Source organism: Crotalus tigris, unplaced genomic scaffold (genome assembly GCF_016545835.1).
Source record: "Crotalus tigris isolate CLP2741 ecotype Arizona unplaced genomic scaffold, ASM1654583v1 scf7180000019070.2622420, whole genome shotgun sequence".
NCBI classification, from domain to species: Eukaryota; Metazoa; Chordata; class Lepidosauria; order Squamata; family Viperidae; genus Crotalus; species Crotalus tigris.
In genome coordinates, this window is record NW_024097360.1 from 1,684,234 (window position 1) to 1,702,750 (window position 18,517).

An 18,517-nucleotide genomic window follows, 5' to 3' on the forward strand; every position below is an offset into this window, starting at 1 on the left:
TTGTATTGAAAGTGAGGAACAGAAATCTCACAGAGTCTTCTTGGATTGGAGCAATATGTAAACCCCACATATAAAATAATGTTTAATTTGAAAAATTAGTGTATAAATAGGAGTCTCAGACTGTTTCTTTACTAGCAATCACCTTCTCCAATGTCTCGTTGATTTTTTTTTTCTGCAATAGGAATCCCCTGTTTATACTCTCTAAAACAGAGGTCCCCAACCTTTTGGGCATCAAGGCCTGGTTCTGTGGAGAAAGATTTTTCTGCGGACCAGAGGGGGCGTGGTTTCGTATGTTGCCTGCATCCAGTGGATGGGGCTTCACTTGTCTGCGCAGCCTGGTTGCTGGTATGCTGTGGCCTGGTGCCGATCCACGGACCGGGGGTTGGGGACCCCTGCTCTAAAAGCTTAATTGCTTCAATAAGCCATGGCAATGTATTTGCTTTGTTCTCCTAGTGAGAGTTGTATCTTCTGGTGAAGAATTCACTAATTTTTCCTAGGTCAAAACCTGTTCGGTGATTTGCAAGATGTCATGTATCACAAAACCTGACCGCTGTTTTCAAACATATTTGCATGTCTTGGGCACACCTTTGCCCTACTGTTTCTTCAGTTCATCTACCAAACATTAATTGACCTGTTGGGTACACAATGGGTGTTCATATTTTTAAAAAATAATTTACTTTGGCCATGGAGTTTGTTGGAGCTAATGGTTCACTTTAAAATAACAAATCTGTTTAACATTCTATGTTACGATGGCGCTGAAAAAGTAGCTTTATGAGCAGTCCTTGCACTTAACGATTGTTGCAGTGTCCTGTAGTCACATCATTAAAACCTGGACACTTCAAAACTGGTGGGAATTTATATCATAGTCATGTGATCACCATTTGCACACTTCATAGCTGGTTCTGACCAGGAGTGTCAATGGAGAAGCTGGCAATAAAACTGCAAGTCACAGTCATGTGATGTCTTGCTTAATGACTAGGTTGCTTAGCAATGGAATTGCCAGTCACAGTTGTGATTGTTAAGCAAGGACTATCTGTATCCCTGGAAGTGATCCAGTTGTTTCTGCATTGGCTGGACATGTGTTTCCAAATGAGCTTGCAAGTGTGAATAGAGAATGCACAAGGAAAAAAAAAAGCACAATTTTTTTTTTATGCAATTGTTAGCACTAGCTGGACAGAACATTCTCTTGAATTGGTTAGCAGATGTTTGAATTGGTTAGCAGATGTAAAAGGAAAAGTGGTGAGTTTTTTTGTTTGTATTACAAGACAAACAAAATATTGCTCCAGTCTGAACTGATCCTGAATAGTTTCAATTTACCGACTAATGAGAAGCTATGATGCTTAAAAACTGATGAGGAAAACTGGTGTTGTGATAACAAGGTTGGTCTATAGGAGGCCAAATAGGAATTTGAGAGTGTTATTTACTTTTTTAGAGAAAAAAAGGTTGGGGTTTTTTTTTTGGTTGAGTGGTCAATTTGTGTGATGCATTTTGTTTTATGCAAAACAAGATGGAGATAATTTTGGGTTTGAAAACAGTTGAATTTCACAAAAAGATTCAATCCATTTATAACTGACTCCATTTATGTGAAGAATATAGTGTTGTGGTTTTGTTACCTATGATTTAATGCTAAGAAATATCTCTATTGCAATTAATTTGGTCTTAAATTGGTGGATTGCCATTTTAAAATCAAGCTCAGTATAAAACATTAATCAAAGCACTTTCTGAGAAGTCTCTCATAATAGCGTCCATTTCCTTAGAATTTAGGAGTAGATAAATGGTGCCATTTATATCCCTGTGGATATTGCCAAAGCTGTATATTAATGTGACACTGTTTTCAGCTAAATCATTGGTTAGTGATAATTTAGTTTATTGTATTTATTAGACTTCATATCTGCTGTTAATGTGATTCGCCTAACAAGTGCTGTTCCAGTCCTTCAACTTTATTTGCAAAATTACCATGGGATTTAATTATAACCTGAAAAACTTTACTTGTTGCTTTACTAAGGTTCAGGCAGACCATAGTTTGTCCTATCAGTTGGGTTTTCTCACTTTATTATTTTAACGGAAACCCATATTATCGTGACATGTTCATTTTCATAAAGCATTCCACTCTTCTCTTACTGAAAAAAAGGTTTTATTTGAGCCAAATGATCAAATACATGCTAAAGCTCTAAAAGTGGACATCTGGGTGCTATTAAAGGAAATCTTAACCCTAATATATTAACATGTGTAGCACAGTTGTTATAGGGGGTGTTATGTCCCGAGCCTTGCAAATGGCTCGGGGCGTTTGCAGGCAGTCCCGGGCAGGTGCAAAGCTGCCCGGGACCAGACAGGCTGTCGCCAGCGCCGTGCGCATGCGCGGGTGCTGGTGCGGGAAAAGTATCGCATTTACCCGGGAAATGTCTATATAAGAAGCTGGGAGGTTTTGGGAGCTGCTGAAGCCATCTACTTGTGAGCTGTACACAGAATAAAGAAAACTGAGAACTACAACTGCTTCTCGTGTCTGCTTTTCGCCAAGGACTCAACAGGGGGCTATAGTTGTTTATTTCTCCAGGTAATGGAGCAAGTAAAATGTTTGGCTGGTTTATTGATTGTATATGCTATTGAAAACATCCCATCCGCTGCATTTAAATGAGTAATAATATAATCAGATAATCCATGTCAATACTATGAGAGGAAGACAGAGATATAAACTACAGTAATGACTAAACATGAATGGTGAAGGAAATAATAATATTCAAGTCTTGAATCTCACACATCACCAGGGATGACCAAGCCAATAAATGAAGTGCTTCAAGCAAGAGGGGCTGCAAACACAACAGAACTGGCTTCCCATATTTTGAAATAAAATAATATCAAATTGTAGCCCTAAATATAGGAGTTTTATTTCTCAACAAAATCTCACGAGAGTGTTCTGTTTTATGTACAGAGCTGCCCCTCAAAATGCAAACTGCTGGCCAGCAAACCCTGAGTATAGATTCTAAGACAATTTGATTGATGAATTTTGTGCTATCCAGTCATTATCAACTCTATCATAGATAGATTTTCTCTGTGATAATCAGTCCGTAATTTGGTTTTTCAGCTCTTCCAGTTGTCACTGTAGCTGAATCTTCCCACCTTAGTGCTGGCTGTCCTCCTCTTCTCTTTCCTTCCATTTCCCCCAGCATTAAAGCTTTCTCCAGAGAGCTAGGTCTTTGCATAATGAGTCCTCTGGTAGGATATCATACATAACTTACTTGTTAGGCTGATTATTAGGATAATATTTCATTGGTCTATATATAAACCTTGGATGAAATCTTTTTACTTATCTGGAAAACAAGTTACTAAATGCCACCCAAAAAAGTGCGGGAAGAGATTTCCCCCCTCCCCGGTCAGTTCATAGTTGTTGGTTTCTAAGCCAGGTTTTTTTTGTTCCTGCTTCAAAAATGAACAAACAAAAGAAATACAGTCTAGCCTAGTCTTCCGTCTATTATATATATATTTTTAAAAAGCACAAATAATACGACATTTTAAAAAAAATAAAAACTTTTTTCACATACGCTCCATCTGAATAGCTTAGCTTCGCATATTCTTGCTTTTCAGGCCCAAAGGCCATAACAAAGGTTTAGTTGATTTGCCTATTTTTCCTAAGAGAATAAGAATAAAAGAGTTCTTTAAAAGGGCTAATAAAATAATTGAATTCAGTTTTCCAGTGAAGGACTGCACCAATTAAAATATTTTGAACTAAACTATTTCTATTCAATGTACATTTTATTTGATCCATAAAATGGCCTATGAACTTCATGGTTGAACTACAAAAATTGGTTAGTTGTGAAGAATGGGTGTGTGTTTTCATGTATGTTTAAAAAAAAAACACACAAAATTGGCGAAGAAAGAAAAGGGCCTTAGGTACCTAAGTTAGACTCTGGTGTCTGGCAAAACTTCACACAGTATTGATTGATTCTTGTATATGAGGAGAGGAAAAAAAAGGGGCCCTGAGGGGGAGGGGGGAGGTTCACCATTGGAGATGGTGAATGAAAAAGATCTCATTTCCTTGCCATCCCTCTCCTTGGTTCTAGTTTTTTAATATAGTTTAAAAATGTTGTTTCTATATTTATCTTTTTAATCTTTGTAAGCTGCCCAGAGTCTCCTTACTGGGGAGATGGGAAGGATAGATAGATAGATAGATAGATAGATAGATAGATAGATAGATAGATAGATAGATAATACAGTAATATTTGCACCTTCCCCATGCTTCTACAACATTCATCACAGGAATCTATCTCAAAATTTTCATCCTCTTTTATACTTTCTGATAACATGAGAAAAGTGTCAAATATGTAATAAGCTAGCTCCCTCTAGTGAACCATTGAAGGTGCAAAAGCAAAGTTTAACACGTTGCTCCAAGGTTGTTTGGAATTTTTTTCTTAAAAATTTTTAGATTTGTAGGGGCAGACACACACAATTCAGCCAGTGGCAATGTTAAATTAAGAATACAAGAATTGGGATCTGGTGTAATCTAGTATGTTTGATTAGCTATTGGAGAGGGGAAAATACACTTCTGAATAGGAGAATAGAGGTTTCAGCCTCTTTCACACAATAAAAGAATTAATGAGAGGCAGAAGCAAGGTGCAACCAAGATGGTAGCCATTCTTAAGGGAAAAGATTTTTAATTAGAAAAAAAGTGTGCTAATTTGCACAAGTGAAATTAAAGCTTCCCATGCATCTTTACAAAGAACAGTTGATCTGCGTACCCATAGAATACTGAAAAATGTCCATTTTTCTCCTTTTAGATCTCTGGATTTCAACTCCTAAAATTCTCCAGCCAGCATGGCTGGCTGAGGAATTATAGAAGCTAAAGTCTATATGTCTTTAAGTTGCCAAGGTCGGTAAACCCTACCTTAGTGGCTTCTCTGTTCACATGTCTTTCATGGTGCCTGCCTCCCACTAATAAATCCTCCACAGTTGTTATCCTTTTGAGACACAGAAGAAGAGTGGCTCTAAATAAAGTCATATTGCCAGGTACTCATCATTTTCAACTTGAGCAAAATTGCAGATGGTCCTAACCAGGTTTCATACTTCTCTCTATGGTCTCATAAGCAACTTCACTTCCTAAACCATGTAACATCCAATAATGTAGTTTTCAGACAACAGAAGACTGCTATTCATTCCTAGTATTTATCAGAAGCAGAATCTATGATCTGTATCTGTTTCTATGTTTTTAGTAATATAATTCATGAACAGAAATTACAGAAATCTAAGTAGCTATTTTAGGGATAATTCACTGAGTCAATGTTAGTAGATGCTCCTACAAAAAAATAGTCTATTAAATGTAAATCAAATAGATAATTAAACAGTATGCACATTAAGATATTTAGTCATGGTTCAGAAAGAAAGCAGTTCACTTAAATGGTTTTAGATTATTGATTATTACCATAGGTTATCCTCTCCATGTCTCCAGCCCTTTTAAAAACTATGATTCCTCTACATCAGGGGTTCTCAACCTTGGCAACTTTAAGACTTGTGGACTTCAACTCCCAGAATTCCTCAGCCAGCAAAGCTGGCTGAGGAATTCTGGGAATTGAAGTCCACAAGTCTTAAAGTTGCCAAGGTTGAGAACCCCTGCTCTACATTATCTTTCTCTAACTTGATGCCCTCAGGATTTTTTTTCAGCTAGAAACCCCATAATTCTTAGTCAACATGGGCAAATCTATTGTATAGCCCCTTTCTGGTCCACTTCTGGCCCAGCAATTGATAGGAAACCACCTAAAACCATAGTGCCATTATGAGAAGCAACAAAGCTTTAAAGAAAGTTAAAGAGGATTAGAGGTTTGTGGATTACATCCATTTCATGCTAAATAAAATATGCCATCTGCCCTTGCCCACAAAGCTGGTGACTGCTGTCTCTCAAGTGGGAATGTCTCCCCCTTGGGGAAGGAGGAGAGGAATAGTCCTAACTGAGAGACCATCAACACTGCAGATCAATACTTGATTCTTATAGTAAATGCAAGAATGCTGATTGGTAATGAATAATACTCCCCATACATTCATACAACATGCATGTAGAAGTAAATTCTTTCACTGCATCAGGAACATACACGAAGGCTTTTTTTCCACACTTTTTTAGACTGCAACACAAAGATTTCAGAGCTATAGTTTCTATCATGTGGAAATATTAATACATGCAGGCTGAATGCTAGAAACCAAGAAACAGAGTTCTAGTGTTCCCTCAGACGCGAATGCTGGCTTGGTGACTTTGGGCCAGTCCCTCTCTCTCAGCCCAATCCACCTCACATGAGTGTTGCTGTGGGGAAAATAGGAGGAGAAAGAAGTATTATCCCCGAGTTATTTATAAAAATAATACAGACAAGATTAAAACAAAAATCTAAAATCTAAATCTAAGTTAGCTGAGAAACAGTTGATGATATTTAAGTGTCTGGCCACTGGATGGAGCACTAATACTTCTAATAGCAAATACTATACTCCTTAACTCCAAGGTTGTTAATATTGTGACAATTTCTTGGGATAGATTGATAGATACTAATTAATGTAGCTGTTAACAGGAAACAGTATGAACAAAAGTAGTATTTCAGGAGGATAACTGAGTGTTTGAGATACAAGAGCTGGAATTAAATGTATTTTTTTTAAAAAAATATTTTCTGATTCAAATGTTTTTTGACATAGACTGTTTATGCACCTCTCTCACTCACTCACACACAAACACACAAACACGCAGACGTGCACACACACACACACACAGTCAGATGCATGAGACCAAGTAGACATTAAGATTGAATTTGAATGTAGATATATAATATGGAGAGACTTTTACCTTCTATAATTTTTAAAGCTTACTGGAGTATCGGTATCATTTTGCAATTACTTGCAAGCTAGAGCCAATGACATGGTTCAGATAGACACTAAACACACTATCCCAAAGCAGATTTGGCCATTAACTTGCTTGGGGAATGTACAAATCCTAAACTTCTGCTTTCATCTTTTAATTGTATGGTTAGCAGGACAGGAGTTCATGATTCATATGCTTCAACAGACAACTAAATCTTTAAAAAATATTTCTAAAATTAGTGGGCATTCAGAAGAAATTATGGTCACAAAAAGTAGAGCCCTTGGAACTGCTGTTGCCTCTTCTTTTCCTATGTGGCTAATCATCTCACCATTAAAAAGACGGAGTGATTGTTTTCTGCTGATAGGAAGAGTGGGGAATCAGTAATCTTTCCCACTGGCTACTTAGTCACTTGGATCAGCTGGATCTGACTGACAATGAAGCTGACAAGGTGGGAAATTGCTTACTGGCTTTGGCTGCGAAGCAATGATCCACAAGCAGTCACTGAAGGATAAGGCACATCAACTGCTTCACTTTCCTCTTAGGATCCCTGCTCAGGATTGGTGAGAGAGAAATGTTCTCACTTGCAGGCAAGAGATCCTATACATGAGTGTTCATCTCATAGAAGTATTTGGAGACTAGGGAAATACCAGGCTAGCATAATTGTAGTTATAGCTTAACATCCAGACAAACTGGGCTGGATGTTATACAATATACTCATTCTATCAAGAAAGTGAGGAATGAAGTTTATAAGTCCCTTGATAGTTGATGCTGCACAAAATAGTTGGTTTGAAATGAATGAGCATAAATATTTTTAAAAAGGCTTTTTCACAGAATGTCTATTATTACAATAATAAAAAAAACAGGCTTCCTTTATTCTTCCATGGAAACTGTCTGTTAGTAGTAGCAGCTCATCCAATCTATTTACAAAGAAGTGATAAATGCTGAAATCAAGTCAGAGATAACAAACAGGCAACCACCCAACTGTGAAATCATCTGGCCTTCATCGTGCCATAAAACAAACTGAATTCCATGCTGCCAATACAGACGTGGTGGCATTTTTGTCCTTGCATGAAAAGGATGAAGCAATTAAAATATTGCATAATTTTTCAAGATCTGAAAAAGGAATTTTAATTTCTGTGCTAGGGTCCTGTGACTAACATTCCCACTCTTCAGCCTGTAGGTCAGCAGGAACAGGGTTGATGCTGAGTTCATGGTCCACAACATCTATAGAAGAAGTTGCTCAGGCAGCTCCAAAGACAATTCTCTGGTTGCAGCTGTATATTTATAAGGACCGGCAGGTCACCAGGTCTTTGGTGCATCGGGCTGAAAAAGCTGGATACAAAGGCATTTTTGTGACTGTGGACACCCCGTATCTCGGAAAACGCTTAGATGATGTACGCAACAAGTTTCATCTGCCTCCGCATCTCAGGTACTTAGAGTCAGAGGTATCAATTTTCCATCTTTTTCTCTGTATTCAAATCTTACATCTAAATACCATGCTATTGCTGTAACAATAAGCTATGAAACATGGTTTCAATTATTTCCCAACGCAAAACTCCTTTTTCCATACCTAGTATGGCAAATATGGGAAGCAGAAATATCTCATGCAGGGTGATAATTTTATACTGAACCATGTCTGCATATTTATAAAAACAGTTTTACTGGTGCTTTATACTGAAACCCTAAAAGCCATCCTTAGTTAACAAAAAATTGTGCTGCAGAATAAATTTTGGTGTTGCACAGGAAGTGGGGAAAAAATCTCCCGTTCTTCCAAGTGTATGCATTTTAGTCACGGCACTTTGAAAGATTATTTCTCCCTAGACCAGTGGTGTCAAACTGGTGGCCTGTGGTCCAGATGCATCACATGCAGGGTATGCCCACCCCGGCTCCACAAAGGCAAAAAGCGTCGCAATACATCATGATACCTCACGTGACGCAATCGAGTTTGACACCTGGGCCCTAGACTAACAGAATGAAATTAATTATTGAGTTTATCCCTTTTCATATAGTATTATATTATTCAGTTTTCTGCCAGTGTTGGCAAAGTTGAATATTGATTGGATATGTTGTTCCATACTCACTGTTTCTAGCCATTAATGGGAGAAACAGGAAATGGTGTCCTTTCAGATACTGCTGAATTGCAGCTCCAAGTTTCCTCAACATTGTGCATCTTGGTTGGGGATGCTGGGCACAGTTGTTCCATATTGTCTGAAAGATCACTGTTCACATCCCCCCTCCAATTAAGACTAGAGATCTATGAATCATTGGGAGGCAGCTGTGTTTTGAAGGCTGTAGCAAAGCTGCTTTGAGTACTTGTTCTAATATTCCAAACACCCATGTACAAAATAGAATGTGAGGATGGCCAGCAGCTGCTTTGAAAGTCCATGCAAGATGTTAGTTTTAATTAATTCTTCTCCTTCACTTCCTTTCTGTTGGATTTTGGGACACTATGAGAAGATGGGAAGTGGATTGTTCTTTCTTTCTTTCTTTCTTTCTTTCTTTCTTTCTTTCTTTCTTTCTTTCTTTCTTTCTTTCTTTCTTTCTTTCTTTCTTTCTTTCTTTCTTTCTTTCTTATGCTACACATTAAAGTGCCACAATGGTCATTCTTCTCAACATTTGTTGACAATATTTTTGCTTAGCCCAAGCTGAATGAATGTGTCATACATGCCACAATTCAAAGGATACATTCAGTGATAGACTTCACCTGAGTCACAATATAATGTAAACTGTGATGAATCAGACATACTAATAATTTATTTTGTCCAGCATCTTGTAGTCAGGATGTAGTAGTTAGCCAAACAGTATCACGAAGCCACTGGGAGGGTCTGAGTCATACTGTAAGTCCTTCTTGTGTGAATCAATTTTCCATTCCAAATATTTGGTATGTAGCTATACAGTACAGAAGCTTGTCTATTTTATTTCTATGTATGGATAATTGTTACTAACAGTTCTATTGGCTTCCATGGAGTTTTCAAATTATCTTTAAAGCTATTTAGTTGTCACAAGACATCTTGAGTAACTAATTCTAAGTGAACTACTATATGTACATTGTACCAAGAAAACAAAAATTCTTTTTTTTGGGGGGGAAGAAAAGAATAATGCACCAGTGACATTCGGCAAATGTTAACCCAAAAAGGTTCTCCAGCCATTATTTATAAACACACACACGCACACACACACACACACACACACACACACACACACACTTTTAAGGCAATAGTGAGTGTTGGTATTTTTCAGTCAACTTATCTTAGTTTTCCCCAGCTTTCTTTTTCCAATTCCAGAATGAAAAATTTTGACACCAACGATCTGGCATTTTCATCCGAAAAGGGTTATGGTGAAAACAGTGGCCTGTCTGTTTATGTAGCAGAGGCAATTGATCCATCAATCAACTGGGATGATTTGAAATGGCTCAGAGGACTGACTTCATTGCCCATTGTTGCTAAAGGAATCCTCCGAGGTTGGTTTGCTTGTCTAAAATTCTACAATATTTGAGGGGCTGTAGAACTGCCTTCCCCAATCTGCTGCCTTCTAGTGAAAAAGCAATTATAATGCCTAGCTTTCCAACTTAAATTTCTGTGCTTTTTTCCTGCTAGCTATTGGTCCAGTGGTATTTTACATGTAGTGCTATCAAAGACCAACATTCTGTCTGGATTGTTGGCCAATATCTCAGCAGACAGGCAAATGAATTGTAGAAAATCTTTGTTGGAAAGGGTTGTCTTCACTTTGTATACTGTATATATATATATGCATATACATCTCAGAGAAACAGACGGGATATATAAATTGAATCTATCTTTTTTATAAGGTGCAACTTGTAATATCCATTCTACTTCATGAATAATTGATCCCCAAAGCCATCAAACATACAGAACAGCTGCTTGCTTAACTGAAAAAAAAAAAAAAAAGCCCAAGGATAGAGTAGGGAACCAAATATTGGTCCAAATAACAGTAGGTTCTTCCTTGAAACCTTTGAATGACTTTCAGTATTAGATAGAAGAGTAAACGAAAGCTATAGATTAAATTATAAAATACCTATCTGGGGGATTCCCAGACATGCAATTGAGGGAACCTCTAAGGGGACAAATTTTGATAAAATTTCATATAAAGAATTGTTAATTTGTTCTGGTTCGAATTGGCATTTGAAATCCCTAGATGTATTAAGGCAGCAAAATATTCTACAGTCATGGTTTCAATATTTACAAATAATGGATAGATGGACTGTAGACAAGAAAGAGGGAATAACACTAGAAGATAGACAATTGGTTATTCAGATTAAAAACCAAGGTCCGGCTCATATAAAAAGAATATATAATGTTTTATTAGAGTTAGATTCGGAAACAGAATTGGTTAAAGATTGTATGATTAAATGGGCTCAGAATATACAGGAGCCGATCTCATTGGATTTATGGGAGATAATTTGGATAAGAAATGTTAAATTTACACAAGCTCAAAATTTGAGAGAAAATTTTTATAAAATGTTTTATAGATGGCATTTAGATCCTAAAAAATTATCTTGTATGTATTCCAACATACAGCCCAAATGTTGGAGATGTGGCAATAATGATGCGACATACTTTCATATTTGGTGGAATTGTAAAAAAGTAAAGGCTTTTTGGATTATGATTTGGTGGAACATTCAAAAGATTTTTAGAAAGAAGATAAAGTTTACTCCTCAACTATTTTTACTTGGTATTTTTGTTGACTTAAATGAAAAAGAAACTACTTTGATGTTGAATTTATTAACTGCAGCAAGGTTACTAGTAGGTCTATATTGGAAGAAAGATTCTTTGCCTACTTTAGAAGAATGGATATTTAAAGTATCTAGTTTTGCAGAAATGGCAAAAATTTCTGCTTATTTAAAGGATCATACACAAGAAAGATATATTACTGTATGGGGAAGGTGGATAGATTATATTCAGAAAAAATATGGAATTAAAAAGTTTTATTTATTTTATGAATGAATATCAAATATTATAGAGAATTGTTTTATAAGTTATGGAGTTAAAGGTTAATTATGATATTTTTTTTTCTTTCTCTTTTTTTTCTTTTTTTTAATTATTATAATTTTCTTTTTCTTTTTTTTTCTTAACCCTGTATTCTGCTCTGGGAAGTGAAGGGAGGGGGGGTGGGGGTGGGAGGGAGGGTAAGGGGGGGGTTCTCTATTTTAAAATTTTATTGTATTTTTATAAATGATTGTATGTTTTAAAAAAATAAAAATTTTCAATAAAAAAAAAAAGAGTAAACGAAAGCTTCCATAGTATATTCAATAAGTTTCATTGTCGCAAAGATGAATGTTCTTTTTATTTTTTTTATTTTTTTTTTTTTTTTATTCTTTTTATTTTTTTTATTTTTTTTTTTTTTTTTATTATTATTATTTCTTAAGCCTATATTCTGCTCTGGGAAGCTCAGGGGGGGGGAAGGGAGGGTTTTAGGGAGGGGTGTGGGGTGGGGGTTTTTTTTATATGTATTGTTTAATTTTTTTTTCTTTTGTATATGTTGTTTTTTGTTCTGTATTGTTCTTGTTTTTTTTGTAAAATTTATAAAAATTTTAATAAAAAAAAAAAAAAAAAAAAAAAAAAAAAAAAGATGAATGTTCGACATACGGTAAATAGGTTTAAAAGAGGGAGCTTCCTAAATGTGTATGTGTGTTTGTGGATTGAAGATGAGTCCTCTTACATTCTTACACAAACTTGAGTGCAGACATCCCTGTTGAAAACCATCCTTTGAAGGTTAACTTGGGAGGGTGAATTTTAATCTTTTATCATTCCTGGACAATGCTTCCCTTTCCCCCCCCCTTTTTTTTATTCAGCTTTGTTTTCCCATCTTCCCTTCCCCTTTCTCTCTTTCTCTTCCTCCTTTGACTGTAAGGAAGAATAGGATATGCAGATGGGGATCTATTTGTTTTTTTAAAATGGACTTTCTCTTGCAAGCAATTAATTTTTATCAATATGCATTAATTTAGTAATCATACTAGGTCCCATTTCTCCTTCTTGGTATATATGTGCATGGGTGTAAATGTATCTCCAGCTCAGATGATAGTGATCATGTACTTGGAGGCAAAATGCAAAAGTGTTCTCTGATGCTCTTTTCCTGAGGTATAAATTGTACTATTTTGGTGCTATAATTTCATACACAGCAAATAGTATTTAATACTTTATAATTTGTTTTCTAAAAGGTGCTTGTCTGCTTTAGGGTTGGGTGGGCTAGAATATATATGCGTACATGAAATAAAATATAAAAACATGTACGAATATGATGGGAAAACTCATAACACAATGTTATGTGGAGCTCAGCTTAGGTCATACCCCCATTTACACTTTCTGGAATTAATTCAATCATTTTTTTAAGGGCAATCTTTCAAATACTATATTCCTGATGTCATTTTGTGACTTGAGGCTCTACTTTTGAAGAATCGTAATTTTTAGGCGTTTGTTAAAACTGAATTTAACCTTCTTGGGTTTGGTTGCCTTTGTACTGATAGATCTATCAAACTTCCTGGAGTTGCTGTTTGAAGGCAGGACTCCAGTATTATGGTTTTCCTACAGGGACTCTCCTTGCAGTAGACCTGGAGAATTTCTCAGCTGCTATTGATTTCAAAAAGTTTTTTAAAATTGGGATATTAACTATTTTTTTCTCAGAAGATAGCTAATTACTGATTGTTTATTAAACACTATGTTTTTAATTATAAAGGAGCCTTCACACTGTCAGGTGGTAGGTCTTACGATTTAGGACACCTAGGAAAGTCCATGATGGAAGAGAGCTTGCCTTTATACCTCTAGGGCAGGGGTCCCCAACCTGTGGACCATGGCCCACTACCAGGCCACATGAAGGATGGCCAGTGCACACGCACATGTGCGTGCACTCCCCCCCCCACTTATGCTAGTGCCGCCTTGAGCATCCTGCTGGTGCTAGTGCTGCCCCGCCCCAAGTGTCCTACTGGCACTAGCGCTGCCCCAAGCATTGCGCTGGCCCTAGCACCACCCCATCCTGGAGCGTCCCTCCAGCACTAGCATTGTCCCGAGCATCCTGCCAGCATTAGTGCCGCCCCGCCCCCAAGTGTCCCATCAGCACTAGTGCTGCCCATAGGGTCCTGCCAGCACTAGATCCACCCTATTTGCAGCACTCCCACCCATGCAGCCCATTTGCATGTGTGCATACACTTGCGTGCGGCTGTTTGTGCGTGCATATGCACTCACACGCAGCCCATTTGCACATACGCTGCCTCCCTTTCTGGGCCACCAAATCAAAAAGGTTGAAGATCTCTGCTCTAGGGCAGTGGCCCCCAACCTTAGGACGTCAGGGACCGGTTTTGTGGAGAGAGGTTTTTTTGCAGACCGGAGGGGGTTTGATTTCACGTGCTACCTGCATCCCGCGGGTGGGGCTTTGCTTGTTTGCACAGCCCATTTTTCTGGCATGCCACGGACTGGTGCTGGTCGATGGACTGGAGGTTGGGTACCCCTAGCTCTACGGAGTTTAAAACAATAGAATGTCTTCCTAATTCTGCATTCTATAAAGATATATGGCACCCTGCTATCTTCCCAATTTGACAGTCTTTCCAGTGTATCAAAAGGAAAGATTTGATGGGCTCAACTTTGGCCCCTAAGTCATATGAATTCTTTAAATAAACAGTAGTACAAGCTCAGTAGAAAGCAAGTACCACACCAAAAGCACCAATATGCTAACAAGAGAAGTGAAATTGTTAACTTCTAGAATGCAAGCCAGCCCCAAAGGATTAACAATTAGTGCTGAGAATTACAGGAAAAAAAACAGCTTAGCTACTGAATCTAAGGCCTTTTGTTTAAACTAGAGGTTCTATGTATGATTTCAGTAAGGTAAACTCTATCAATCACACATGTCTTAACAAGTTTCTGTAACTGTAAGGGCTCTTTTGATACTGAACATGTCAATAAGTCAATTTGTATATCAGTGTAATTGTATGTTGGTCTCTGGTACAATAAACTCCTTGGGAAAATTTTTTCTTTCACAAGGCCTGCTTAGATGGACAAGATCAAGGAAAAAACATGTTAGTAAGATGTCTGAGATCAATTCAGAATCTTGGAAAGTGTAAGAATTTCTCATTCTGATTTAATTAAGTCATGATTTCTATAAATGATTTAAAATGTTTCTTCCCAGGCTTCTTTCCACCTGGGCTAAATTTATGTGATAAGCTGCAGGAAGGCTGGGAAAGGAATGAGAAAGTTATCAGCAATCAAGACACAAAGAATGACAACTTTTCCATTCCTTTCCCGGCCTTTCTGCAATTTCTCACAACATTACTAGGAATATGTGGTATCACAATTCCCCTTTTTTTGTTTGCCAATTCAAATCCACAGATAAATTTATATTTTGTATACTGGCTAGTAGGATTAGAGAAGAAAATGGTATCCTTGCACTTTTCTGATAGCTTTTAACTGTGTATTTGACTTTAATTTGCTTGTGATCTAGGAGTTGTTTTTTGAGGTGTTTTTTTTTTCTGCATGCGTGCATGTATATGAGCATTTCCCAAAATAAAGTTTTACTGATATAAGTTTCATACTACTCTCTAAAGCAGGGGTGTCAAACTGCCGGCCCGTGGGCTGGACATGTCATCCGGAAGCCGTGCCAACCCAATTGCCAGCAATGGCAAAACCGTCCCCATACGTTGCGTGACGTCACGAGTTTGAATTTCTGCTCTAAGTTTGGTCTATATAGATAAAACAAATATAAAAATAATAATATCTAATTATTGCAATATTAAAATATTTAATTATAATTAATTAAATATTAATTAAAATAATATATTTAATTCTTTACATGTCCTTCTGTGCTGGCTTGCCTATAATATATAGAATAATTAGGTCTACTTTTTTTCTCTTTGGGACAACTAAATCATTTAAGCAACGTGAAGTAATTGATGTAATCGGATGAATAGATAATTATTGAAATCATTAAACCTGGTCTGCCATAAATCTCTCGACCAGAGGGATGGTTTTGAGGTGATTAGGAAGATGAATACTTATCAAAAGAAATGTGCACAAGATGGAAGCTAAGTTTTGTTTTGAAGTGGAAACACACTGCCACATCCCAGAAATTCTTCCGAACTGTTTAGATTGGTTGAAACAAAGCCCAAACATAATCTGGAGGGATCTCAGAGTGATTTTGCAAAATCAAAACTGGTGCACATCAATCCCTCTTCTCTTTCTTCTGAATGGCCTTGTACTAGACCACCCATCTCCCCCATCTCCCCAGCCCTTTCCTTCCCCTCCCCACCACCATTGCCGATGTCTCAGTGTGGCACATCTCTCTGAACTGCCAACCACCCATTTTTCCTGGCATCTTAATTTCTCTCCATTCCCACTTCTGCCCCTTCTACTGATTGTATGTTTCAGTTTGTAATTAAAACAAGAAGCCTGTTTAATCCCACAGATGGACCCAACCACCCAAAACAGGCATGGCACAGATCAACCCAACAGGCTTTGCATATCCCTGCTTATCGGTCCACCAAAAGAAGTGCTGTTGATGGCCCTTTCAAAGGAATGAACAATGTCTTGAACTTAGGAAAAAGGCTCCTTTTTAGCTTCAGCCTTGGTTCTGGGGATCATTTAAATCGCTGAATTGCATTTTTCAGGCTGCCTCCTGTTTCTGAAAAGTGGGCATTAATGGATGTTGCAGTTTCCAGAATGACAGCTGCAACTTTTAAAAATTCAGCATTTTGTTTCCTCAGCTGATGATGCTAGAGAAGCAGTAAAGCTTGGCGTAAATGGGATTTTGGTATCAAATCATGGCGCACGTCAACTGGATGGTGTTCCAGCTACTGTGAGTATTAAAGGAAAAAAAATTAAGAGCTGGTCTTAGGGATTGGCGAATCCCTGAAATAAAGCTAAAGTCATCAAGCAGCTGGCATTTCCTAAAACAAGAAAACATTTTGGCTTTCAGAGTTGCTTCAGTGCTAATATATTTGATACTTGTGAACTACTATCGGCTTGCTTAGTTTTTGAAAAAGCAAATCATTCATCATACGAAATAGAAATATTTGCTTGTCTAATATCCAAGATTGTTTTTTTCAAGCTTAAAAGGATTGCTTCCTTATTTTTATTTGCCAGAGCATAATAAAGCAAAATGTTACAAGCCTATACATATTTTTACTAGTATTAATCTGCTAATTATTTTTTCATCATAAAATAATCTATCCTATCTTGATAGCGTGATTATCAAAGGATATAAAAGAAGCTTGGAAGTCTCTGTGTGGCTGGAACTGGTTCAGCTTGGCTAAACATAGAACTGCTTCAAATAAAATTTAGCATGTTTAGCATTTATTTTTGCAATCTATCAATAATCTGTGACTCCCTTTCCTGTTGATGCTTTAATGTTTATAAGTGCTGTATTTCAGAAAAACTGCAAACCAATTACTTGCTGTAAAATATTCCCAACAAACATTTTAAATAAAGGTAACTAGCATGGCAAACTTAAACCTTAAATTATTAAATGAAATTCAGGCACAATAAATGCTTGATTAAAACAAACAAACAAAATCACTCTAGTTAATGTACCAGCTGATTTATCTTAGAAGTTCAAGCTAATTATGTGAAAAGCAAGATAATGATTCTAAAGAAAAAAAATCAATAAACTTGCTATGTTAATAAGATATGCAAAGTCCTAGTAATTGCCCAATTCTGCTGATAGGAAAAAAAAAATGGAAGTTTGGCTTTATTCTCAATTTCCTGGGCTAGAATAGAGAAAAGTACATTCTGATCATTTTCATTTCCACAGAATCAGGTGGAACATTCAAAGCGTATTCTTTGTCATGTCAATGGCATAAGCTGGTTGTCAATGGATGGAGGTTGGCAATGTGTGATCCAGAAAATTACGTAAATCCAGCAATTCCTAATTATATGCTTAAAAAGAAACTATGAGTTATTTAGCATGAGGGAATAAAATCTCACACATTAAAAAAAAATGTTGAGACTCTAGAACAGTGGTTCTCAACCTTTTTAATGTCGCGACCCCAACCGGTCATAAGTCGAGGACTACTCAACCGGTTGTAAGTCGAGGACTTTCCCTGCCCGGGAGTGCCGTGCATGCATGGTGCCGCCCCCTGCGCCGGCCGAGGTGTAGCTGGCAAGCGGCAAAGACGGAGCAGGCCGACCACCAGCTGGGCCACCAGCTGGCCCAGCCCAAGGGAGGTAAGGCACCCGCCGGGCCGCACGCGTGCCAGCAACCCTCCCTGCGCCCGCCGGCCTCCCACCTCCCACCCCTGGCCCTCTTTTACTTACATTTTTAGTAGTTGCTCAGCAGGGAGGGGTGGAAACTTCCAGACAGCTCGCCTTCGCTGCAGACAACTTGCAGCACCGTTTGCAGAATGGGACTTTTGGCGGGCTCAGCAGGGCAGAGACAGCCTGGACAATTCCTATTGGCTTTTGAAAGCCAATAAAATTAGACTCTATTCAAGAGAGTCTATTCTATTGGCTTTCAAAATCCAACAGAATAAAAGGGAGTAGCACAGCTAAGGAAAAGGGGGAAAAAATGGCAGACTGCGTTGTTTGGTGACCCCCGTGAAATGGTCGTTCGATCCCAAATGGGGTCCCGACCCACAGGTTGAGAACCACTGCTCTAGAAAGAGTACAGAGAAGAGCAACAAAGATGATTAGGGACTGGAGGCTAAAGCATATAAGGAACGACTGCTGGAATTTGGTATGTCTAGTTTAATGA

At 37.6% G+C, this 18,517-nt stretch overlaps 1 protein-coding gene across 2 annotated transcripts in view; it reads left to right on the top strand.

Moving 5' to 3' along the window:
• Positions 1–18,517, top strand: part of HAO1 (hydroxyacid oxidase 1) — a 44,444-nt gene that overhangs the window by 12,686 nt on the left and 13,241 nt on the right. For both annotated transcript variants that reach the window (XM_039359453.1, XM_039359454.1), the window contains 3 exons: positions 8,000–8,255; positions 10,111–10,286; positions 16,533–16,624. In XM_039359453.1, coding sequence (XP_039215387.1) covers positions 8,000–8,255; positions 10,111–10,286; positions 16,533–16,624 — 524 coding nt within the window. The remainder of the gene's footprint in view (positions 1–7,999; positions 8,256–10,110; positions 10,287–16,532; positions 16,625–18,517) is intronic.